This window comes from Hyperoodon ampullatus (genome assembly GCF_949752795.1).
Source record: "Hyperoodon ampullatus genome assembly, chromosome: 4".
NCBI classification, from domain to species: Eukaryota; Metazoa; Chordata; class Mammalia; order Artiodactyla; family Ziphiidae; genus Hyperoodon; species Hyperoodon ampullatus.
In genome coordinates, this window is record NC_136917.1 from 120,446,583 (window position 1) to 120,472,303 (window position 25,721).

Genomic DNA, 25,721 nt, shown 5'->3' on the forward strand with positions numbered 1-25,721 from the left:
CCACCTAATTCTTTGATATTTCTTCTACATCTACATGTTCCAGAAATTTTAAAAAAAGTTACATCTATAGGCAGAAAATTAACTCTGAGCTGACAATTATTTATGACTCTCTCCACTGGCTGTTCTACAACATAGGAAAAGATGAAAAGCCTAGCATTGCTTGGATACCAGCTTAATAAGCAACTTGGAATGCCAGATGCGTAACAAGAAATGGAATATTCTACTTTAGAGGAAGAAGACAGAGTGAATAACATGAACACAACTTAGTCTAAGTTCTTTACCCTAATAAAGTAATTATTCATTTGCAAATATTACCAAAAGTAAAAAAAATTTATTTTACAGAGTGGTTGGCTTTTGTAATACATCAAAAACTGTCATGTTATCCTTCACTATTCTCACTGCTGCCTCATATCAGTGGTTGAAGTTTCTCCCAAATAATTTAGTTTACATTTAAAGTGGCAATACAGGTTTTACTTAATGGATTTAAGTTATAATTAGGAACCAGTTTTATATACAGAAAATCCATAAATATAGAACTTTTATTCCTATTTTACCCTAGGGCTATACAAAAAATTGACTAAAAATTTTTCATTTGGGTCTTTGTAATAAACATGTAAATACATTATTTACAATGGAGATGCTTTCTTACAGAAAGTAAACACACAGAAGTTATTTTGGTCTTCACTAGAATCCATCATTATATGTTCACTTTTGAAGATAGGATACATCATGTTCACTTAAACTTTAAGTTTCCTGTTTTACACATAATTTAAACAATTATTTTACTTATACAATTAATGCTTTATTCTGTATTTAAATTTCCTTTAAGAAAGATTCCTTGATCCAACTGTAGGGAGCTTTTTTTTTTTTTTTTTTTTTTGCGGTACGCGGGCCTCTCACTGTTGTGGCCTCTCCCGTTGCGGAGCACAGGCTCCGGACGCGCAGGCTCAGCGGCCATGGCTCACGGGCCCAGCCGCTCCACGGCATGTTGGGATCTTCCCGGACCAGGGCACGAACCCGTGTCCCCTGCATCGGCAGGCGGACTCTCAACCACTGTGCCACCAAGGAAGCCCTGTGGGGAGGTTTAAAATTTTTTTCAAATACCATAAAATGTTTCTGTACAATTATGTGCAATTTTCTTCTGGCGATATTATAAATAACCGGTCATTTCATCTTCATTGTTCATACCCCAGGGGTAATTCCCAAGTTATCTCACATGATGTAAGTACCATCTTTGTAGTATTTCATGGACTCCATTTGTTTTGTCATAGCCAGAACATCATGAAATCCAGTACTTAGACCAGACATATGTTGAAAGTATGCTTCTTTTTCCACTTGAATTGTTAAGTTGTTTACTCCAGCATCTTTAAGTATTCCTGTAACCTGTTATAAAAATCCATACATTTAAAAGCATTTAGATTAATGCATTTAGTGCATTTGGATTAAATAATAGATATCACATTTTTTTGAATAGCCATAGATAGTCAATGATAAGTCCTTAAAGTAATGTTTATTATTTAGCTGGTCAAATATTACATAGGATCTTTTAGAAGGCCAGTAAATCACTGACCTGACATTCAAGGTAGAAAAGGAAAACAGCTACTGTTTCCAATTCGGTAGGTCTAGAATAGGGATACAGGAACTGTTTTTTTTTTTTTTTTTTTTTTTTTTTTTTCTGTACGTGGGCCTCTCACTGCTGTGGCCTCCCCCGTTGCGGAGCACAGGCTCCGGACACACGCAGGCTCCGCGGCCATGGCTCGCGGGCCCAGCCGCTCCGCGGCATGTGGGATCTTCCGGGATCGGGGCACGAACCCGTGTCCCCTGCATCGGCAGGCGGACTCCCAACCACTGCGCCACCAGGGAAGCCCCAGGAACTGTTTTGATCCTTATCTCCAACCATGACACATACCTGCCAACTTTATTATTATTATTAACTTAGGACTATATTTATAATAACTTATTTTTTGACCATCTATTGGGAACCAAGGTGGATTACAAATGAATTTTTTTTTTTTACATTAACTTAAGCTTGTCCTCCACATACTAAAACTTGACTTTATTTTTTACTACTTTTGGATATAAAACAAATCTAGATGTAAAAAAATAACTTATCCTTGGACAGCTGTAAGAATGATATTTTTAAACAATTAAATGACTACTGAGCTGTATAACTTACAATGTGTGCAATTACCTCAACTGAAATTATTTTAAAAACTTAAGATTATTACCTGCTGTACTATTCTTTGTTCCAGCACATCAGATGTCACCTGTATATGAATTGTTCCTGCCACAATACTGGCAGAATGACGCCAAAAATGTGGGTCTCGGTATGATATTATTCCTTCAATTTTCTGTAGCTGTCAAATAAAAGGAGAGGTGATATAAATGGATTTGAAGGCTAATTTACTGAACACAAAGAAGTCTTTTTAGTCCAGAAACCATTATTAACCTGATTAAAAAAAGAAAAGTAATAAGGAGAGCCCAGAAATGAGAAAGGAATGGGAGGGACAACTAACTTCAAGTAAAGGTGTCTAAAATATTTTGACCTGGCAGTGATGCCAGGGAAGGAAGTTTGGAATAGGAAGTGAACAGGGTTACACAGGTGACTTTACACCCATTTTCAGCGATATAAGATGTACTTTGCCTAGTCTAAACATTGGATACGTTCAATAAACCATGTTGTTTCCTTTATATTGATACAAACATTCCAGTATTATTTGTTATATTTGAGATAACACATACAAAAGATATCCTTCATGTTCAACAATGGAAGGCTAGTCAAATAAAGTATAGACTATCCACACAATGTAACACTACCCTGTCATTAAAAATGTATTAGACGGGCTTCCCTGGTGGCGCAGTGGTTGAGAGTCCGCCTGCCGATGCAGGGGACGCGGGTTCGTGCCCCGGTCCGAGAGGATCCCACATGCCGCGGAGCGGCTGGGCCCGTGAGCCATGGCCGCTGAGCCTGCACGTCCGGAGCCTGTGCTCCGCAACGGGAGAGGCCACAGCAGTGAGAGGCCCGCGTACAGCAAAAAAAAAAAAAAAAAAAAAAAGTATTAGACTATTTATCAACATGACATAATTAAGTGGGGAAAAATTTACAAAGCAGTACATTTTTTTGGCCATTTTTATTTAAAAAATATTTTTATACAGAAAAATGACTCAAAAGCGTTTCTGGGCTTCCCTGGTGGGGCAGTGGTTAGGAATCCGCCTGCCAATGCAGGGGACATGGGTTCAAGCCCTGGTCTGGGAAGATTCCACATGCCACGGAGCAACTGGGCCCATGCACCACCACTACTGAGCCTGCGCTCTAGAGCCTGCGAGCCACAACTACTGAGCCCATATGCCACAACTACTGAGGCCCGCGTGCCTAGAGCCCATGCTCTGCAACAAGAAAAGCCACCGCAATGAGAAGCCCACACACCACAATGAGGAGTAGTCCCTGCTCACCACAACTAGAGAAAGCCCGTGCGCAGCAACGAAGACCCAATGCAGCCAAAAAAACAAACAAACAAAAAAACCAATAAATAAATAAAGAGATAAATTTTTAAAAAAGTGTTTCTTTCCAGGTAGTGAAATTATGATTATTATTTTTTTCTTTTTTCTACTTTGAAACTTTCTGTAACGGATATGTATTATTTTTGAAATAAAAAACTTTCTTTTTTAGTAGGATGTATTAGTTGCCAATTATGAGAAAGTGAGAAAACTTTACTAATTTTATTTATGAAACCAGTGGGTTAAGATGCTATACCTTAAGTATTCAAGATGCCAACTGTTCATCAGCAGATCCTAATTACTTTAATATGATATGTCAGGGACTTCCCTGGTGGTGCAGTGGTTAAGAATCACCTGCCAATGCAGGGGACACAGATCCGAGCCCTGGTCCGGGAAGATCCTACATGCTGTGGAGCAACTAAGCCCATGTGCCACAACTACTGAGCCCACGTGCCACAACTACTGAAGCCCGTGTGCCTAGAGCCCGTGCTCCGCAACCAGAGAAGCCACCGTAATGAGAAGCCCGCGCACCGCAACAAAGAGTAGCCCCCACTCACCACAACTAGAGAAAGCCCGCGCACAGCAACGAAGACCCAATGCAGCCAATAAATAAATAAACAAATAAATAAATAAATAAGATATGGCAAACCACAAGCTGAAATACATTCTATTCTGTGTTTGGTTTTTCTATGAATTGCCTGTTTATGTTATTAGTCCATTTTCCTACAAGACTGTCATTTTCATTTCTTATTAGGTCAACTTATTTAATTTCAAATACTATTTTAAAAGGAAGAAGACTAGTAAAGAAATTATACACAGTACCTTTTCTAAGGCAATATGTAGTTCTTTTTCACATTCTGGTGGCAGTCTCAGAAGGAGAACCTGACAGGCATCCTTAATCAGTGGGACAACACTGAGAAATATTAATATAGCGATAAAAAGAGAACAGAGGGGATCAGCAATGAACCATCCAAACTGCTCTATAAGAATGGTGGATACGATCACACCAATACTGCCAAGTGTGTCTGCCAAAACATGTAGAAATACACCTACAAGTAAGATACATAAAATATTAAAAATTAAAGCACATTTAATTTAGTTCTTTTATTCATTGTACAAATATTACGAGGTACCTATTATTCACCAGGCACTCTGCTAGGGGCTGGTACTTCAAAATGACTAAACATGGTCACTTCCATCAAGGAATTCATGGCATAGTGGTGAAAGTAAGGATGTGGGCAACTATTACCAGTGTGGTGAGTTTTATGATGGTGTCTGGGAAAGCTTCCTAGAAATCATACATGAGCCAAGTTTTGACATTACCTAAATTATTTCTACTAAATATCAGAATAGGGAATTCTCTGGTGGTCCAGAGGTTATGACTCTGCACTTTCACTGCTGAGGGTGAGGGTTCAATCCCTGGTTGGGGAACTAAGATCCCACAAGCCATGCGGTGTGGCCAAAAAAATAAATAAAAAAATAAAACATCAGAATAAATATCTCAACATAAATGATACTTCCCCCATATTTTTTTTTCAGTACAATAAAAATTTCTTAGTTCTTTTATAGTGAAAGTGCGTAATGCACAGTTTCCCTTGCAACTAATATTTACTCAAATGTCACCATGAAAAGGACTCTATAATTACAATAATTTATTTTAAAAATTTGACATTTATGAACAGTTGTGAGCATTTTCTGTAACAGATGACTTTATATCTCTTTTTAGTTACAGGTTGGTTTTTTAAAATAAAATTGTACCAAGAACCCAATACTTAATACAAATAAACAATGTCAATTCAGAACACAGTTGAAAAGTAGGACAGTATCTGGCAAGGACTCACCCCTCATGTTAGCATTCATGCCTCTGCCTGCAGATCCGTGGCTGTGACCGTGCCCATGGTCACTGTGTCCATGCACATGGTGTGAATGGCTGTGATCAGATGAGTGACAGCTTCCTTGAGAAGCTCCATGGGTATGGTTATGGGCATGGCTAAAGGCACAGATACCAATAAGGTTTACTATCAGCCCTCCAACTGAGACTGGCTAGCAAAAAAGAAAAAAGAAAACCTTTAAATTTGTAATTAAAAAAATACACTTGTTATTTAAAAGTTATTATGTAGCTATATATGGTTTTTGGTTTACAGTTTTGAAAATATTCATAGTAAAACCTCATTAAATTCAATAAGAAAATTTTAAGTGTGAATTTTAGAATATTTTAGAAGAAGCATTTAACTTTCAAATACCAAAGTGTTGACAAGTAAAAGGATTTAGATTTGCTTTAATTAAATGATTAAGAATAAAAATGTACTTGATTCAGGGTTTATGAATAAATAAATGATGCTAAAGTTTTGTTTTATTTAAATAAAGAGTTTGAAAGTACTGCTTACTAGAGCAAGTATACATTGTACCTGAAATCTCATTTATATTACTAGGTAAATATCAATACTTTAAAAGGCAATGATTGTAATTTACTAATGAGTGGATTACAAATAAACACAGTCTTACTGTTTCTTAACTATAGTAAAATTTCCCAAAGTAAAAAAAGTACAATGGAAAAGCATTTTTTAAAAAACAAAGTAGAGAGCCGGAGGAAGATGGCGGAAGAGTAAGACGCGGAGATCACCTTCCTCCCCACAGATACATCAGAAATTCATCTACACGTGGAACAACTCCAACAGAACACCTACTGAACGCTGACAGAAGACCTCAGACCCCCCAAAAGGCAAGAAACTCCCCACATACCTGGGTAGGTCAAAAGAAAAAAAGAATAAACAGAGACAATAGGATATGGACGGGACCTGCACCAGTGGGAGGGAGCCGTGAAGGAGGGAAGGTTTCTACACACTACAAGCCCCTTCGAGGGCGGAGACTGCAGGTGGCGAAGGGGGAAAGCTTCCGAGTAGCGGAGGAGAGCACAGCAACAGGGGTGTGGAGGGCAAAGCAGAGAGATTTTGGCACAGAGGATCGGTGCCCTCAGGCACACACCAGCCCGAGAGACTTGTCTGCTCGGCCGCCAGGGCGGGCGGGGCTGGGAGCTGAGGCTCGGGTATCGGCTTTCAGTCGGAGCGCAGGGAGAGGTCTGGGGCTGGCGGCAGGAAGAGACCCTGAAGGGGTTAGTGCTAGCCCGGAGGGAGTCCGGGGAAAGGGTCTGGAGCTGCCGGAGAGGCAAGAGACTTTTTTCCCTTTTGTTGCCTGGTGCGCGAGGAGAGGGCATTCCCCTCCCTCCCCTCTGCCTGAGTGAGCCAGAGCCCCCGAATCAGCGGCTCCTTTAAACCCGTCCTGTCTGAGCGAAGAACGGACGCCCTCCGGCGACCTACGCGCAGAGGCGGGGCCAGGTCCAAGGCTGAGACCCGGGAGCTGTGAGAGCAGAGACAGGGAAATCTCTCTGTGCAGCCTCCGAGGCAGCGGATTAAAGCTCCACGGTCCATTTGATGTGCCCTGCGTCTGTGGAGTGCATGAATGGACAGCGAATCATCCCAAATTGAGGAAGTGGACCTTGAGGACAAGATTTAAGACTTTCCCCCCCCTTTTTTTTTCCTCTTTTTACAACGAATTATCTCAAATTAAGGAGGTGGACTTAGCAAGATTTCAGACTTTTCGCCCTTTTCCTCTTTTTACAACGAATTATCCCAAATCGAGGAGGTGGACTTGGAGAGCAAGATTTTTGATTTTTCCCCCTGCTCTCTTTTTGTGAATGTGTATGTGTAATCTTCTGTGTAAGATTCTCTCTGTATAGCTTTGCTTCCACCATATGTCCCAGGGTTCTTTCGGTCCGTGTTTTTTTTCAATAATTACTTTTTAATTTTAATAACGCTACTATATTTCATACTTTATTCTATTGTACTTTACCTGCTCTTTCTTTTTTTCCTCCCTTCCCTTCCTCCCTCCCTCCCTCCGCTCCTCCTTTCCTTCTTTCTTTTTCTTTCCTCCATCCCTCCCTCCCTCCCACCCTTCTTCTTTCCACTTTTTCTTTCCTTCCTCCCTCCCTCCCTCCTGTCTTTCTTTCTTTCTTTCCTTCCTCCCTCCCTCCCTCTCTTCTTCCATTCACTCTTCCTTTTGCATTCCTCCCTCCCTCCCTCCTTTCTTTCCTTTCTTTCCATCCTTCCTCCCTCCCTCCTTTCTTTCTTTCTTCCTTCCTTCCTTCCTTACTTCCCTTCTTCCTTTCTTTCAATCTCTCTTTCTTTCTTCTACTAATTATTTCTTTCTACTTTTTCTCACTGTTATTCTGAGCCGGGTGGATGAAAGGCTCTTGGTGCTGCAGCCAGGAGTTAGTGCTGTGCCTCTGAAGTGGGAGAGCCAACTTCAGGACACGGGTCCACAAGAGACCTCCCAGCTCCACATAATATCAAGCAGCGAAAATCTCCCAGGGATCTCCATCTCAACACCAGCACCCAGCTTCAGTCAACGACCAGCAAGCTACAGTGCTGGTCACCCTATGCCAAGCAACTAGCAAGGCAGGAACACAACCCCACCCATTAGCAGAGAGGATACCTAAAAACATAATAAGGCCACAGGCACCCCAAAACACACCACCAGACGTGGACCTGTCCACCAGAAAGACAAGATCGAGCTTCAACCACCAGAACACAGGCATTAGTCCCCCCCACCAGGAAGCCTACACAAACTACTGAAACAACCTTAGCCACGGGGGACAGACACCAAAAACAACGGGAACTACGAATCTGCAGCCTGCAAAAAGGAGACCCCAAACACAGTAACATAAACAAAATGAGAAAGCAGAAAAACACACAGCAGGTGAAGGAGCAAGATAAAAACCTACCAGACCTAACAAATGAAGAGGTAATAGGCAGTCTACCTGAAAAAGAATTCAGAATAATGATAGTAAAGCTGATCCAAGATTCTATTTCCCAGATCCAAAATCTTGGAAATAGAATAGACAATATGCAAGAAACAGTTAACAAGGACCTAGAAGAACTAAAGATGAATCAAGCATCGATTAAAAACACAATAAATGAAATGAAAAATACTCTAGATGGGATCAATAGCAGAATAACTGAGGCAGAAGAACGGATAAGTGAGGTGGAAGATAAAATAGTGGAAATAACTGATGCAGAGCAAAATAAAGAAAAAAGAATGAAAAGAACAGAGGACAGTCTCAGAGACCTCTGGGACAACATTAAACGCACCAACATTCGAATTATAGGGGTTCCAGAAGAAGAAGAGAAAAAGAAAGGGACTGAGAAAATATTTGAAGAGATTATAGTTGAAAACTTCCCTAATATGGGAAAGGAAATAGTTAATCAAGTCCAGGAGGCACAGAGAGTCCCATACAGAATAAATCCAAGAAGAAATACGCCAAGACACATATTAATCAAACTGTCAAAAATTAAACACAAAGAAATCATATTAAAAGCAGCAAGGGAAAAACAACAAATAACACACAAGGGAATCCCCATCAGGTTAACAGCTGATCTCTCAGCAGAAACTCTACAAGCCAGAAGGGAGTGGCAGGACATAATTAAAGTGATGAAGGAGAGAAACCTGCAACCAAGATTACTCTACCCAGCAAGGATCTCATTCAGATTTGATGGAGAAATTAAAACCTTTACAGACAAGCAAAAGCTGAGAGAGTTCAGCACCACCAAACCAGCTTTACAACAAATGCTAAAGGAACTTCTCTAGGCAAGAAACACAACAGAAGGACTATACCTACAATAACGAACCCAAAGCCATTAAGGAAATGGGAATAGGAACATACATATCAATAATTACCTTAAATGTAAATGGACTAAATGCTCCCACCAAAAGACACAGAGTGGCTGAATGGATACAAAAACAAGACCCATATATATGCTGTCTACAAGAGACCCACTTCAGACCTAGAGACACATACAGATTGAAAGTAAGGGGATGGAAAAAGATATTCCATGCAAATGGAAATCAAAAGAAAGCTGGAGTAGCAATTCTTATATGAGACAAAATAGACTTTAAAATAAAGACTATTAGAAGAGACAAAGAAGGACACTACATAACGATAAAGGGATCGATCCAAGAAGAAGATATAACAATTGTAAATATTTATGCACCCAACATAGGAGCACCTCAATACATAAGGCAAATACTAACAGCCATAAAAGGGGAAATCGACAGTAACACAATCATAGTAGGGGACTTTAACACCCCACTTTCACCAATGGACAGATCATCCAAAATGAAAATAAATAAGGAAACACAAGCTTTAAATGATACATTAAACAAGATGGACTTAATTGATATTTATAGGACATTCCACCCAAAAACAACAGAATACACATTTTTCTCAAGTGCTCATGGAACATTCTCCAGGATAGATCATATCTTGGGTCACAAATCAAGCCTTGGTAAATTTAAGAAAATTGAAATTGTATCAAGTATCTTTTCCGACCACAATGCTATGAGACTAGACATCAATTACAGGAAAAGATCTGTAAAAAATACAAACACATGGAGGCTAAACAATACACTACTCAATAATGAAGTGATCACTGAAGAAATCAAAGAGGAAATTAAGAAATACTTAGAAACAAATGACAATGGAGACACGACGACCCAAAACCTATGGGACGCAGCAAAAGCAGTTCTAAGGGGGAAGTTTATAGCAATACAATCCCACCTTAAGAAACAGGAAACATTTCGAGTAAACAACCTGACCCTGCACCTAAAGCAATTAGAGAAAGAAGAACAAAAAACCCCCAAAGTTAGCAGAAGGAAAGAAATCATAAAGATCAGATCAGAAATAAATGAAAAAGAAATGAAGGAAACGATAGCAAAGATCAACCAAACTAAAAGCTGGTTCTTTGAGAAGATAAACAAAATTGACAAACCATTAGCCAGACTCATCAAGAAAAGAAGGGAGAAGACTCAAATCAGTAGAATTAGAAATGAAAAAGGAGAAGTAACAACTGACACTGCAGAAATACAAAAGATCATGAGAGATTACTATAAGCAACTCTATGCCAATAAAATGGACAACCTGGAAGAAATGGACAAATTCTTAGAAATGCACAACCTACCAAGACTGACTCAGGAAGAAATAGAAAATATGAATAGACCAATCACAAGCACTGAAATTGAAACTGTGATTAAAAATCTTCCATCAAACAAAAGCCCAGGACCAGATGGCTTCACAGGCGAATTCTATCAAACATTTAGAGAAGAGCTAACACCCATCCTTCTCAAACTCTTCCAAACAATATCAGAGGAAGGAACACTCCCAAACTCATTCTACGAGGCCACCATCACCTTGATACCAAAACCAGGCAAGGATGTCACAAAGAAAGAAAACTACAGGCCAATATCACTGATGAACATAGATGCAAAAATCCTCAACAAAATACTAGCAAACAGAATCCAACAGCACATTAAAAGGATCATACACCATGATCAAGTGGGGTTTATTCCAGGAATGCAAGGATTCTTCAATATACGCAAATCAATCAATGTGATACACCATATTAACAAGTTGAAGGAGAAAAACCATATGATCATCTCAATAGATGCAGAGAAAGCTTTCGACAAAATTCAACACCCATTTATGATAAAAACCCTGCAGAAAGTAGGCATAGAGGGAACTTTCCTCAACATAATAAAGGCCATATATGACAAACCCACAGCCAACATTGTCCTCAATGGTGAAAAACTGAAACCATTTCCACTAAGATCAGGAACAAGACAAGGCTGCCCACTCTCACCACTCTTATTCAACATAGTTTTGGAAGTTTTAGCCACAGCAATCAGAGAAGAAAAGGAAATAAAAGGAATCCAAATTGGAAAAGAAGAAGTAAAGCTGTCACTGTTTGCAGATGACATGATACTATACATAGAGAATCCTAAAGATGCTACCGAAAAACTACTAGAGCTAATCAATGAATTTGGTAAAGTAGCAGGATACAAAATTAATGCACAGAAATCTCTGGCATTCCTGTACACTAATGATGAAAAATCTGAAAATGAAATCAAGAAAACACTCCCATTTACCATTGCAACAAAAAGAATAAAATATCTAGGAATAAACCTACCTAAGGAGACAAAAGACCTGTATGCAGAAAATTATAAGACACTGATGAAAGAAATTAAAGATGATTTAAATAGATGGAGAGATATACCATGCTCCTGGATTGGAAGAATCAATATTGTGAAAATGACTCTACTACCCAAAGCAATCTACAGATTCAATGCAATCCCTATCAAACTACCACTGGCATTTTTCACAGAAGTAGAACAAAAAATTTCAAAATTTGTTTGGAAAAACAAAAGACCCCGAATAGCCAAAGCAATCTTGAGAACGAAAAACGGAGCTGGAGGAATCAGGCTGCCTGACTTCAGACTATACTACAAAGCTACAGTAATTAAGACAGTGTGGTACTGGCATAAAAACAGAAAGATAGATCAGTGGGTCAGGATAGAAAGCCCAGAGATAAACCCACGCACATATGGCCAACTTATCTTTGATAAAGGAGGCAGGAATGTACAGTGGAGAAAGGACAGCCTCTTCAATAAGTGGTGCTGGGAAAACTGGACAGGGACATGTAAAAGTATGAGATTAGATCATTCCCTAACACCATACACAAAAATAAGCTCAAAATGGATTAAAGACCTAAATGTAAGGCCAGAAACTATCAAACTCTTAGAGCAAAACATAGGTAGAACACTCTATGACATAAATCACAGCAAGATCCTTTTGGACCCACCTCCTAGAGAAATGGAAATAAAAACAAAGATAAACAAATGGGACCTAATGAAACTTCAAAGCTTTTGCACAGCAAAGGAAACCATAAACAAGACCAAAAGACAACCCTCAGAATGGGAGAAAATATTTGCAAATGAAGCAACTGACAAAGGATTAATCTCCAAAATTTATAAACAGCTCATGCAGCTCAATAGCAAAAAAACAAACAACCCAATCCAAAAATGGGCAGAAGACTTAAATAGGCATTTCTCCAAAGAAGATATACAGACTGCCAACAAACACATGAAAGAATGCTCAACATCATTAATCATTAGAGAAATGCAAATCAAAACTACAATGAGATATCATCTCACACCAGTCAGAATGGCCATCATCAAGAAATCTAGAAACAATAAATGCTGGAGAGGGTGTGGAGAAAAGGGAACACTCTTGCACTGCTTGTGGGAATGTGAATTGGTACAGCCACTATGGAGAACAGTATGGAGGTTCCTTAAAAAACTAAAAATAGAACTACCATATGACCCAGCAATCCCACTACTAGGCATATACCCTGAGAAAACCATAATTCAAAAAGAGACATGTACCAAAATGTTCATTGCAGCTCTATTCACAATAGCCCGGAGCTGGAAACAACCTAAGTGTCCATCATCGAATGAATGGATAAAGAAGATGTGGCACATATATACAATGGAATATTACTCAGCCATAAAAAGAAACGAAACTGAGCTATTTGTAATGAGGTGGATAGACCTAGAGTCTGTCATACAGAGTGAAGTAAGTCAGAAAGAGAAAGACAAATACCGTATGCTAACACATATATATGGAATTTAAAAAAAAAAAAATGTCATGAAGAACCTAGGGGTAAAACGGGAATAAAGACACAGACCTACTTGAGAATGGACTTGAAGATATGGGGAAGGGGAAGGGTAAGCTGTGACAAAGGGAAAGAGAGGCATGGACATATATACACTACCAAACGTAAGGTAGATAGATAGTGGGAAGCAGCCGCAGAGCACAGGGAGATCAGCTCGGTGCTTTGTGACCGCCTGGAGGGGTGGGATGGGGAGGGTGGGAGGGAGGGAGATGCATAAGGGAGGGGATGTGGGAACAGATGTATATGTATGACTGATTCACTTTGTTATAAAGCAGAAACTAATAAAAAAAAAATAATAAAAAAAAACAAAAAACAAAAAAAACAAAGTAAATGAGATTATCTTGATTTAGTGGTGCCACAGTAACACCCCAAAGGATACTTACCCTTGATTATCCCCTCTTACAAAAATGATTTTGAATAGTAGCTCTAGCTCAGGGCACTATTTAATTTACATACATCTACAATTTCTCCTTTAGAGAAATCCATTTGTTTTATTTTTAATTTTTTAAATTAAAAAAATTTTTTTAACATCTTTACTGGAGTATAATTGCTTTACAATGGTGTGTTAGTTTCTGTTTTATAACAAAGTGAATCAGCTATACATATACATATATACTCATATCTCCTCCCTCTTGCGTCTCCCTCCCTCCCACCCTCCCTATCCCACCCCTCTAGGTGGTCGCAAAGCACAGAGCTGATCTCCCTGGGCTCTGTGGCTGCTTCCCACTAGCTATCTATTTTACATTTGGTAGCGTATATATGACCATGCCACTCTCTCACTTCATCCCAGCTTACCCTTCCCCCTCCCCATGTCCTCAAGCCCATTCTCGAAGTCTGCGTCTTTATTCCTGTCCTGCCCCTAGGTTCATCAGAATCATTTTGTTTGTTTGTTTTTAAGATTCCATATATATGTGTTAGCATACGGTATTTTTCTCTTTCTGACTTACTTCACTCTGTATGACAGACTCTAGGTCCATCCACCTCACTAAAAATAACTCAATTTCATTTCTTTTTATGGCTGAGTAATATTCCATTGTATATATGTGCCACATCTTTATCCATTCATCTGTCGATGGACACTTAGATTGCTTCCATGTCCTGGCTACTGTAAATAGAGCTGCAATGAACATTGTGGTACATGACTCTTTTTGAATTATGGTTTTCTCAGGGTATATGCCCAGTAGTGGGATTGCTGGGTCATATGGTAGTTCTATTTTTAGTTCTTTAAGGAACCTCCATACTGTTCTCCATAGTGGCTGTATCAATATACATTCCCACCAACAGTGCAAGAGGGTTCCCTTTTCTCCACACCCATTCCAGCATTTATTGTTTGTAGATTTTTTGATGATGGCCATTCTGACCAGTGTGAGCTGATACCTCATTGTAGTTCTGATTTGCATTTCTCTAATGATTAGTGATGTTGAGCATCCTTTCATGTGTTTGTTGGCAATCTGTATGTCTTCTTTGGAGAAATGTCTATTTAGGTCTTCTGCCTATTTTTGGATTGGGTTGTTTGCTTTTTTGATATTGAGCGACACATATCTTAATTGTGGAAGAATGAAAACTAAACAACAGTTATAAGTCAATGTTGCTAAAAGAAGATTGCACAAGATACAATGGGAATATTCAGAAAGGGAAATCTAACACAGTTTAAGGTGGGAAGAAAGGGACTAAGGGAAAGTATCCCACCAAAGGCAACTTTAGAAGCAAAGCCTAAAAGGGCAGAAGTGATGGAAGGCCGTGAGACCTATAAGGAACAGCGCATGTAAAGATTTGGAGGTACAGGGAAAACATTAAAAGTTGCCATAGCAGTAATTTAATCTAGAGTAAAGCCTTTGAATATTTCCTCAGGTATTCAAAAACACATCTTCAAACAAAAACGTTTAATAAGGCAGAAAAGAAACTGTTTTAGAATATTATCTAATATTTGACTACTAGTGTATTAGAGCAAAGTATATTAATTAATTTCGAAGAGTCAGCAGTGTAAATGTAAATAGCAAGATAGGAAGTTATGTTAATTTAAATTTAAAAAAAAATAAAACCTTCCTAGGTCAATAACTACAAGTAGTTAAACTTTTGCAGGGAAAAAGCTGTATGAGTTTGAGTAGAAATTCAAATAGGAAAATGAAAAGACTTACTGTTAACATGTGTGTGTCTAATTCCGGAGGATCAATTAATCTAGCCACTGATTCCATAAACACGAAAAAAGCTATTACCACTAGAAAAAGCCCATTAATAAATCCAGAGAGAATTTCTATTCGGCCATACCTAAAAATGTAGAATATATTTTTAGAAAAGGAAAATGACAAATATTTTTAAAGTATAAACATTATTATGTTACAAATGACGAAATGATTTTCAATGACAGATTTTCAATTACGCAAATAGTAAGAGTAGAAAATTACCAAGATTATAAATATCATACTAATGCTGGAAGGTTCTTTCCATACATATATGTTTGTTGAAATTTTATATATTTATCAAAGTCCTTCGTCAACGTCCCTTCTTACACAAAGCCTGTCCTAATTTCTTAGCAAGAAGTTATTTCTCTCTCCTTTAATCCTTTGGCGTTCTCTGTATCTCTGTCACAGCACATAGATTCGGCTTTGTATCAAAATTTTTTGTAATTTTGGGTCATACATCTTTCAAAATATAAACAGCTGAAAGTAAGAGCTGAATTTATTAACCTATTTACAATAGTTCTTATCAAAATATCTTGCACAAATCAGGGATTCTAATATTTGCTGAACTGAATGATGACTTAGTGAAAGGATACTGCATCATTTCACTAATGATGACTTAGTGAAAGGATACTGCATGCATAGCCACTTCAAATTTTGAATTCTCTTTCTAACTGCAAAGATGTGAATGACCATGAACATTCCATTCCTCAAAGAAACACTGTTGGCCAAATAGCTCACTGTTTAACTGATTTTTTGCTATCTACCTATGAGAGGGATTTGTCAGGGAGTATATAGTCTTAAGCTTACTGCCATTCAGTATTTATCAAATGCTTGGTTTAGTTTCTCTTATCTACTTTAAATTAAAGAAAAATGAAGCTCTGAAAAATTAAATTTGTATTAAAAGTAGTAAAATTTTATTCTATAAGATGGAATTTGCTACAAGCCTTGACAGTCAGTGTACCTACCCATAGGAGAAAATCCGAGTTGCTTTCCATCTACTCATCAGGGCTGCAAAAAGTCCCATGACCAAAGCAGAGCAGTCAAAGAGCATGTGAAATCCATCTGAGATCAGACCCAGACTATTGGTCAACACGCCATAGAATAATTCCACAAAGGTAAAAAGCTAAAACACGTTTAAAAACAAATAGGAGAGGAGTATGTTGGGAAATACTGTTTCAAGAGAGATTTATCAGAATTTAATCATAAGGATTTTAACCCTTAGTTACCCAAACCTTACTTGAAGATATTATATAACTGTCTCTTTCGTTATTTAACTGGTTCTCATACAAGAAACCTCATTTCATATAAACTGTAAGAAATCAAGCTAAATCAGATATGTCTATCTTATAAACTATTTAAAAGGAGATAGTTTTATTTATATGTCTGTAGAACTAAATAAACTTGACTATAAAATGTTAGCAATCTGGTTGGTAGTGAGATCTTATAAGGAGTAGATAAAAATCTTTTTTTCTTTTTGGCTGTGCCGTGTGGCTTGTGGGATCTTAGTTCCCCGACCAGGGATTGAACCTGGGCCCCTGGCAGTGAGAGCAAGGAGTCCTAACCACTGGACAACCAGGGAATTCCTGATAAAAATCTTTATAAACTACTATATCTACTAATTTGAAATAGCACACTAAACCAACATTTTTAAAATACTTCAAAAAATTGTTTAAGTAGTATGAATATGATCCTGTAATCTTTCTAATACTTAGAGAAAATATAATTTTAGCCCATTTCTAATTACTAAAATTATTTGGGAATTACTAAAATTATACCAGAACTGTCAAAATTAAAAGATTAAGCTTTTAAGATATGCCACTAATATTTAAAACTCTTACCAGATTCAAGCACAAGAAGTAAAAGATCTGCCTAGAGTCATTCTCCTCAAGAATTTGTTTTAGTGATTCCTTAATAAACCTAGGGATTGACTGGGAGCTATGCTGAAAAGCATCACCCATGAAGTTATAAAGAGGTATTCCTTCAGGAGAATATCCAATTAGGGTACCTTTCTGTCCTCTCTTAGAAGGAGATGATAAGATGTTGGCAGCTAAAAACAGAAGGAAAAAAAAAAAGATATTACAGAAGTTTAAAAAATTTAAGCCACCAAAACCCAACACAGTATCTATCAGCACTAAATGTATGAAGCATTGAACAAGTTCCCAAATTTAGTAAATGACTGAACATCAGAATCCATAAGATGAAATTTGCTAAGGGGAAAAATGCTTACACAATATGAAGAATACAGCGCTCACTACCACTCCTCCAGAAAGGACGTGTTCTGTGCTCTCCTGGTGTGCTGCTTTGTTCATGGCCCGAAGCTGGTCTGTTATTGGATGCGTCCAAAAATTTCCAAAAAGTAGAGCACTAATAAAAATGGGAAAGGATCCATATCGGGCACATTTGGAAACTTCCACTTTGACTGAACAAATGGAATCGACATAGAAATCCAGGATCATGACAAAAAAAATAACCGTTGTGAAAGGCATAATGAGAGAAAACCAAGACTCGACTTTACTCTAGAAATTAAAAAAAAAAATTTGTTAATACCATATGGGTATAAAGTTCACATCTTATATTTTAGTTAATCCCTTTATGTATAAACAAATATTCCCATGATTCAATATAATTTGTAAAATGCCAAAATATGAGTTATAAGATATTGGCACATTTTCCTAGTATTCCCCAAAGTATTAAAAAAAGAAGCATCTGTTTAATAATTTTATAAATACTTGGTGATACACAATCCTTGGGTTTGTGGGTAGGTATTAAATTATTATTAATATTATTATTAGTATTTATATTAATATTAGTATTTAACTGATTCCTATGGGCCACAGGAATGGGAGGGATATATAAATGTAATAGTACTTGATAATTTAAAGCCACTTGCAACATCAAATTGAAATAAAATACAATGTACTGAACTAAAATCTATAAATAACAGCAATTTATTTTGCTTATTACCAATAAATTCCTGCTCTTACCTCAGTTGTCACAGAAAGAACAACGACCCATGGGCATAAGAGAAGCACAGAAACAAGATGGGATAAAGCTTGAAGACGTCTGGTTCCACCAACATCTATAGAGAGTTTTCTGGAAGCTGTATGAAAACCAACTTTACAACACAAAGCCAGTACTAGCAATAATACTCCACCCTATGAGTAAAAGTAGATAAGTTGCATTAGAAACACACAGTTCAACACTCAAGCCTTAAATACATAATATTTAAAGAAATGGAGCTAGCATGTTTTTTCCATAACCCAAATTACTGAACAACTTAAATGGCTGGCAGTACTGTAAATTACTGATAACTTATTTTAAATGTACTTTTAAAGTTACAGTTGCTGTAACTTTTCAGAATCTCTTGATCACCTTAGGAACAAAGAAAAGAACATACCTTGTGATCTGCCACACCTAAGAAGGCAATGGCTGTGTAAAGCATGTGAGTTAGAGCACTGTCATGATGTCCTTCAGCTAAGTGAGTTGGAGTGAAGGAAAAAAAATTCCAAATATTAACTCTTTGAATCCTGAAGTCCTCCTGGAATTTTAGCTACATTATTTTGGGTTGACTATACACTAATCGGAGGGCAAACCTGACTATCCTCAACAATATGTTTCCCTTAAAAACAAAAGAAAATAATTAAAAATTTAATTTTGGGACATGATTTATAAATTAGAACGGCCTATATATATTTCTTTTGTTGTCTCCAAAACAATTATAATAGTGCTTAAGGCACAGTTGTTAACTTTTAGTACTTAACCTCCAAAAGACCTATGCATGCATACTCTAAAGAGGACAAAGGGACAAGAGCAAGGAACCTCCTTAGATCACTCTTATCCAATGGAATTGGATATGCCATGTAAAAATCAGTCCTAAATCTGTTTCTAAGCCACTGACCACATAAGCCTCAGCAAAACAAGCAGCAAGCAAAAGAGGGTACAGTGGGCAACAATTGTCTAACAATCAACCTGGAGTTCTGCAAAGTCATGCTGTCCTCTTTCACTGTCTGTCCTCTTTCACTGTAACAAAGTAAACTGACATTAGTTAACTAATAGGTTTTACAGCAGTATCAGTAACCAGAAGAATCAAAACTGGTGTTCTGAGTCCTGCTAAATGGAGTGGGCAAGGGTATGTGGATAGGAAGGAACAGTGCATGACTGCAGAGGAAAATGAGTAGACATATTTGATTGGAAAGTTGGGTTTATATAAGAGATGAGTGGGGGCTGAGTTGGAAATAATAATTTACAGCAAGAGAGCAAATACCAGGTTAAGGGATTTGAACTTCTTCTTTCAGGCAAGATGCCAAAGGCTTTTCATTTAATCTCAAAAAAGTTTACATTTAATAATTGCCACTGACTTCTAAAAGGAGCATTTAAATTGTTAAATTACAAGAGAGCAAACAGATTGATTTTGTTGAGTGGTAAATCACCTATTTTTTTTTTTAAATAGCATCAGGACATTCTAAAATATTCTTTCATTGTCCCTAAATTTCTGAAAACTTAGGGTGCTGTAAAAGATATTGAGATGCTATAAAATATTTAATTTAGAATGAATTTATTCATTATTTGAATACTGATTTAGAATACCTACATCAACCTATGAAAGTTTCATTCATGATTGATCAGTATAATTCAGTCACTCCTTCATTTCCCATTGTGCCAGACTAAAAAATTCCGATCTTTTGCAAAAGGATACGGTGTTCAGCCATTTTAGCCATGAGATCATCATTGTCGAAAAGCAATAGGCAGATCACAGCAATAATGAAAAAAGCAGCCCCTCTTGTCTGAAAATGAAGAGAATAACAGCAAGAATAGCTTTTTCAAGTGTTGATTTTTAAGACCATGACTATACAAATGCTAAAGAAAATTTTTTTCAGATAAATATTTAAAGAAAAAAATAACATCTGACATTAAAGTCCTTATACTGTACAATATAAATTTACAGTATTAACAGTAAGATACAAAAGTAAAGAGCCCCAACAGTTTCTGTAGGGTATTTTTAGGGCACTTGACAATTTGACAACTTCAATTGTCTCCTTGCTAGTACTGATAGGCATGTTACCATGCACAAACCATTAAATGTTCACAGAACTAATCTTCCTAAATGTTACTTTGCTTCTGTTTGAAAAGCCCAAGTAACTAAGGAATAATTAGTAGTGACCTAATTTATTATACAACATGCAAGTAATAGAGAAGACAGCTGATTTATAATAATGTCAGTAACCTAGTTATCACTCTTCTAGGGAAAAAGAACTAAGAGGGCATGTTAAGAAAATTAGCAAAGTCATCTCTAATAGCTAGTAAAGGTATTAAGAGCTGAATACACTTCTTATGTTCTCATTCCAGGGAAAGGATTTTGGCAAGAGAAAATTATAGAAAGGACATACTATCCACGTTTATGCAAATACTTCAGAATTTTTGGTACAGAATCAATCTAAATAGCATTATTATACATTCTCTATTTACAAATTTACAGGTGTAATACCAGATACTTCGATAAAATAAAAATTTTAAATGAAAAATGAGGATCCTATTTTATTCATTATACGACTACCACTACATTTGATAAATTCACTATTAGTGTGGTAGGTATTTTGACAAAAGTTAGTATACATAAACCACATAATTTAAAATTTCATAATTTTCATTGCATCAGGACATGGTAACATTAACAATACTCAAATATGGAGAATATAACTTAATCTTTTCTTAGCAAAGGGGGCAATTGAGAATTTTGTGATGCTTCAGAGTCAGACTAAGGAAAAAAAAAAAAATCACAGTCCTGGCGAGATGCCCAGATTCATTATTGACACTATTGACAGGATATTAAGATCCATACTCTCATTTCTGATTAGTGCAGTAAAATGTTTGTTTAATGTTTTAAAGTCATTTGTATTTCTTTTGTGAGTTGTCTTTTCCTGTCCTTTGCTCATTTCTATTGAGGATTTTCAGCATTTTTTAAAACTATTTGAGTGATTATATATAAAAAAAAAAAGTATGGGCTTCCCTGGTGGCGCGGTGGTTGAGAGTTCGCCTGCCGATGCAGGGGACACGGGTTCGTGCCCCGGTCCTGGAAGATCCCACATGCCACGGAGTGGCTGGGCCCGTGAGCCATGGCCGCTGAGCCTGTGCGTCCGGAGCCTGTGCTCCGCAACGGGAGAGGCCACAACAGTGAGAGGCCCAAGTACCGCAAAAAAAAAAAGTAAAACTTTTATCTGTAGCAATTTGTTATTGTTGTTAGTTTGTTGTTTGCACAATGATTTGTTACATAGATGCTTGTAATCATTATGCAGTCAAACGTACGTGGTTTCCCCTTTGTGATTTTTTTCTACTGGTTTTATGCTCAGAAAGTTCCTCTCTGTCCACAGATTAATTATCCATCTATATTTTATTCTATGCTTTTACAAATATCTTTTTCTTTTAACCACAAAAATCTTCAATCCACTTGACATTTATTTTGGAGTACTCTGTGAGTGAGGGGAAAAGATTCAATAGTGGCATATGCTTTAATACCCAAGGATCCAATTTGAAATCTACAGGCTGGGTAGACTCTGCTCTACTTGGCATGTTACTTTGTTCACTTTATTTTATTCATCTGCCTCCATTATTTAGCCTGAAAGCCCCTTTCAGAACAGAAACTATTAAACCTTATTTGCCTTTATTTCTCCTTTCCTCTGTAACGAGCACAATGCATCATGCATAGGAAGCATTTAATCTGGTAAATAAAAGTATTGTAGCTGTAAGTTATAATTGCACATTGGTGATGCATTTACTGAAAAGAGATTAATACTTAAATTATGGAAGATGAACAGGGTCACCTAGTTGGCAAAACATTCATCAGACTTTGAATATAACAAATTCTTAGGGACGTATTTTCCAAAAATGATGTATAGGAGTTAAGAATGAGAGAAGGGAGGGATCAGGTATAGCATGAAGGAGATGTCTGTGGTGATCAATCAGTCCTGCAGCTTGACTGTGGTGATGGTTACACAAATCTACACACACACACATATACACACGAGTGTATGTAAAACTGGTGAAATCTGAATAAGGTCTATGGATTGTACCAATGTCAATCTCCTGGTTTTGATAGTGTAAGAGCTGGTTAAGAAGTTACTGTTGAAACTGAGTGAAGGGCACAAGGACCTCTCTGTACTATATTTGCAGCTTCCTAGGAATATACAATGATTTCAAAATAAAAAGTAAAAAACAAAATGTTTGTGAGAAAAATTTATAATTAGCAGAAAAAGCCTCTGCATTCTTTTAAATGGTAAAGGATACTATTTTACTGCCTTAGATAGTATTTTACATGTACACTTTTCAATTTTCAAGTAACGAATAATGTAAAATTCTACCTTTGCTGGTCCTCCTCCAGAACTAGTGAACAAAACACTGAGCAGTGAGATGACAACAATATCACTGTGCTCGAATAGCAGCAAAGTCCTACAAAAATAAAACATTATCATTCATGAAATATATCTGATCTTTATCAGGAAGCATGAATTCAACTAGAGTAAGGGAGAAGAAAATAAATCTTTCCCCTTGATTTTCATAAAACATTATGGGAAAAATAAACATGTACAGCTGTTTTGGAAAATATTCTGGCATTATCTGCCTTAGGAAGGTTGAAGCTACAAATATTTAATAATATCACTTGTAGGATTATTTCATACAGGTTTCTTGTATATATGTACCAGGAAACACTTATAAGATACCAGCGTTGTTTGCAATAGCCCCAAACTAGAAACAACCTAAATACCCACTGATGAGAGAATGGATAATATAATTTAGGGTATATCTATTCAAAGGACTATTATACAGTGGTAAAAATGAATGAAATTCTATGAATATATTAAGAAATACAGAATTGTATACTTTAAAAATGCTACAAACTGAATGTATGTGTCTCCTTCTCTCCCCCATTCATACGTTAAACTCAATCACCAACGTGACAGTATTAGGAGGTAATGAACACTTCTAAGAGGTGCTTAGGTTATGAGGGTGGAATCCTCATGAATGGGATTATTGCCTTTATAAGAGACCACAGAGAGCTCCCTCGCCCTTCTGCTATGTGAGGTTACAGTGAAGAGACAAGACGGCTGTCTATGAACCAGGAAGCAGTCTCTCACCACACACTGAATCTGCTTTGCCTTGATCTTGGCCTTCCTAGCCTCCAGAACCATGAGAAACAAATCTGTATTTTTTAGAAGTCACCCAGCCCATGGTATTTTTATTATAGCAGTCCCAATGGACTAAGACAGAAAGAGTGAATTTTATGGTATGTGAATTACATTTCAGAAAACTAGTACAAAAGTGAATGAACTATATATATATATATACACACACACACACTTACACACACATACACACACACACACATACTCTCCATGCATCAAAATGGGCAAATCTCAAACACAACACTGAATGGAAAAAGTATGCTGCACAAAAATACATGCAATGTAATTCTATTCATATAAAGTAAAAAACTTGCAAAAAAAGAAATGTGTACCTATGTGGTAAAACTATAAAGAAAACCAGGAGAATGAAAATCAAACTTTAAGATGCTGGTTACATCCAATGGTAGGGGGAGAGTGGGATACACAGGGCAACAAAGGAACTGGTAAGGTTTTATTTGGGGGGATCATGAATGTTCATATTTATTTATATTTATTCTTTTATATGTATGAATATTAAAAAAATTAAGAACATTACTGCCAGCTAAAGGGAGCTTATGGGATCTACATGGGAACGGATTTTCAGCTGCTCATTAGAAAAATTTTCATTTTTCCTCCTTATTCAAAAATCTGTAATGAGAACACAGCAGTGATTATTTTAGTTCTGTTAATATTTGGGAGATTACAATTAAAAAAATATATATCAGCAGGACGATACTAACTTAAAATAAGACAGGTTATGAAACACCAAAGGAGTCTTTCTAATCAAGAAACTGCATGACAATTTTAGTAAAAGAATGAGAGGGGCAGTGTTGGCAGAGGAGCTGGTGGTAGTGCGTGGTTGTAAGGGCAGAGGTAGATGACTAAATAAGGAGCCAAGGAAGAATTTAACAACTTTCCCCCTTCCTTCCCTAGCCTAACACACAGGGACAGTGATTTCGTAACAAACAGACCAAAAGATCACGTCATGAATAAGAAATTACCACTCAATCATATTCAAGCAGAAACTGGAAAGGTTTTCCCCAAGCTGAGAAATCCCAGCCAGCTTTCCCACCACGCCAGGAAGCTGCTGCTGTCACGGACAGGGATATGACATTGGAATTATATACACCCCTCCTTTGACAAAGCACAGAGTAAACAAGCCAAAGGGAGCCAAACCCAGAGCTATTCTATTGTCTGGGAGAGGAGAAAAGACTTTTCACAAAGCATTTCCCACTGATCACTTTCTACTGTCCATTCCATCATCCTCAGTGAGATTCTTCAGAACACCCTTCATCTTATTCCTTACTTCTTGTCCCATATTCCGCCCCCGCCTCATCAATGGCAAGGCACTTTTGCTTATAATTTTGAGATAGAGAAATATTAAAAGAAGACTTATGCACAGCTGCACCTGTTATAATTCCTATTAAATTAAGTGGCCCTAAAGCATTTTCCCCCCCGAACCGACCAATTTACATAAAAAGATCTATAGAGACTTAAGGGAGTATGAAATGAGAGTTAAACTTATCTTTGATGATTGGTACACTATTCCTAAGACATCTGTTTATAACCATATCTTTCAAGCCATCTTCTGTGGGCAGTAGAGGACTTTCAGAGTTGGGGGGGAGGGGGAAGCATTTTTTAAAGATTTTCCTTTCCTCCTTATTGGTTGATTTTATTTACCATTTCAGACTTTTCATTTCTAAAATCAGCTGCTAAAAGGGATCACCAATGAAGAAAAAGTCACGTATCTTAAATTTTTCTGAAACTGTTTGGACTCTAACTAGTAAAATATCTATGACAGATCATGAACAATACATTAATGGTATTCACCAAAGAACTAGTCCACAAACTAAACAGGTCCTCGATATATATATACTCAATGAGCTGTACCCAATGCTATAGAAGTGAAAGAAGCATTTGTACATAACTGACAAACAGTTGACATAAAACATAATGGCATAAAACTAATATTCAAAATGAAGAAACATAAACATTCAAAATATGCATTTCTATTTACCTTAGTGGTCCACAAAGAGTGAGGCCAAAAAACCACAAAAGTGAAATGATACATCCAGCAACTGCATGTTTAAATATTTTGATCCACTAAAAATGGAAACAAAAAATAAAAAATTTCAGTCATATGTTTTGCCAAATATCTCAAAATCTTAAATAAAACACATAGGGAAAGATAATGGTAACACAAACATTTTAATGGCCAAATAGTTACATATTTTAAAATTAAATAGAAATTATTAAGATCCCTTGACTAAATCTAGATTTGAAAGACAGTATTCTGTTTTTCATTTTCCATATTCTTGTCT

The 25,721-nt window shown here is 37.0% G+C and overlaps 1 protein-coding gene across 1 annotated transcript in view; it reads right to left on the reverse strand.

The window, feature by feature from the left end:
• Window positions 1-311: 311 nt before the first annotated feature.
• Window positions 312-25,721, reverse strand: part of SLC30A5 (solute carrier family 30 member 5) — a gene marked incomplete at its 5' end in the record, with an annotated part of 36,643 nt that continues 11,233 nt past the window's right edge. The window contains 13 exons of the mRNA XM_079703933.1: window positions 312-1,383; window positions 2,229-2,357; window positions 4,321-4,547; window positions 5,340-5,541; window positions 15,200-15,329; window positions 16,210-16,367; window positions 17,083-17,291; window positions 17,472-17,760; window positions 18,229-18,399; window positions 18,642-18,718; window positions 19,941-20,028; window positions 22,600-22,687; window positions 25,418-25,503. Coding sequence (XP_079560059.1) covers window positions 1,213-1,383; window positions 2,229-2,357; window positions 4,321-4,547; window positions 5,340-5,541; window positions 15,200-15,329; window positions 16,210-16,367; window positions 17,083-17,291; window positions 17,472-17,760; window positions 18,229-18,399; window positions 18,642-18,718; window positions 19,941-20,028; window positions 22,600-22,687; window positions 25,418-25,503 — 2,025 coding nt within the window. The 3' untranslated portion in view covers window positions 312-1,212. The remainder of the gene's footprint in view (window positions 1,384-2,228; window positions 2,358-4,320; window positions 4,548-5,339; window positions 5,542-15,199; window positions 15,330-16,209; window positions 16,368-17,082; window positions 17,292-17,471; window positions 17,761-18,228; window positions 18,400-18,641; window positions 18,719-19,940; window positions 20,029-22,599; window positions 22,688-25,417; window positions 25,504-25,721) is intronic.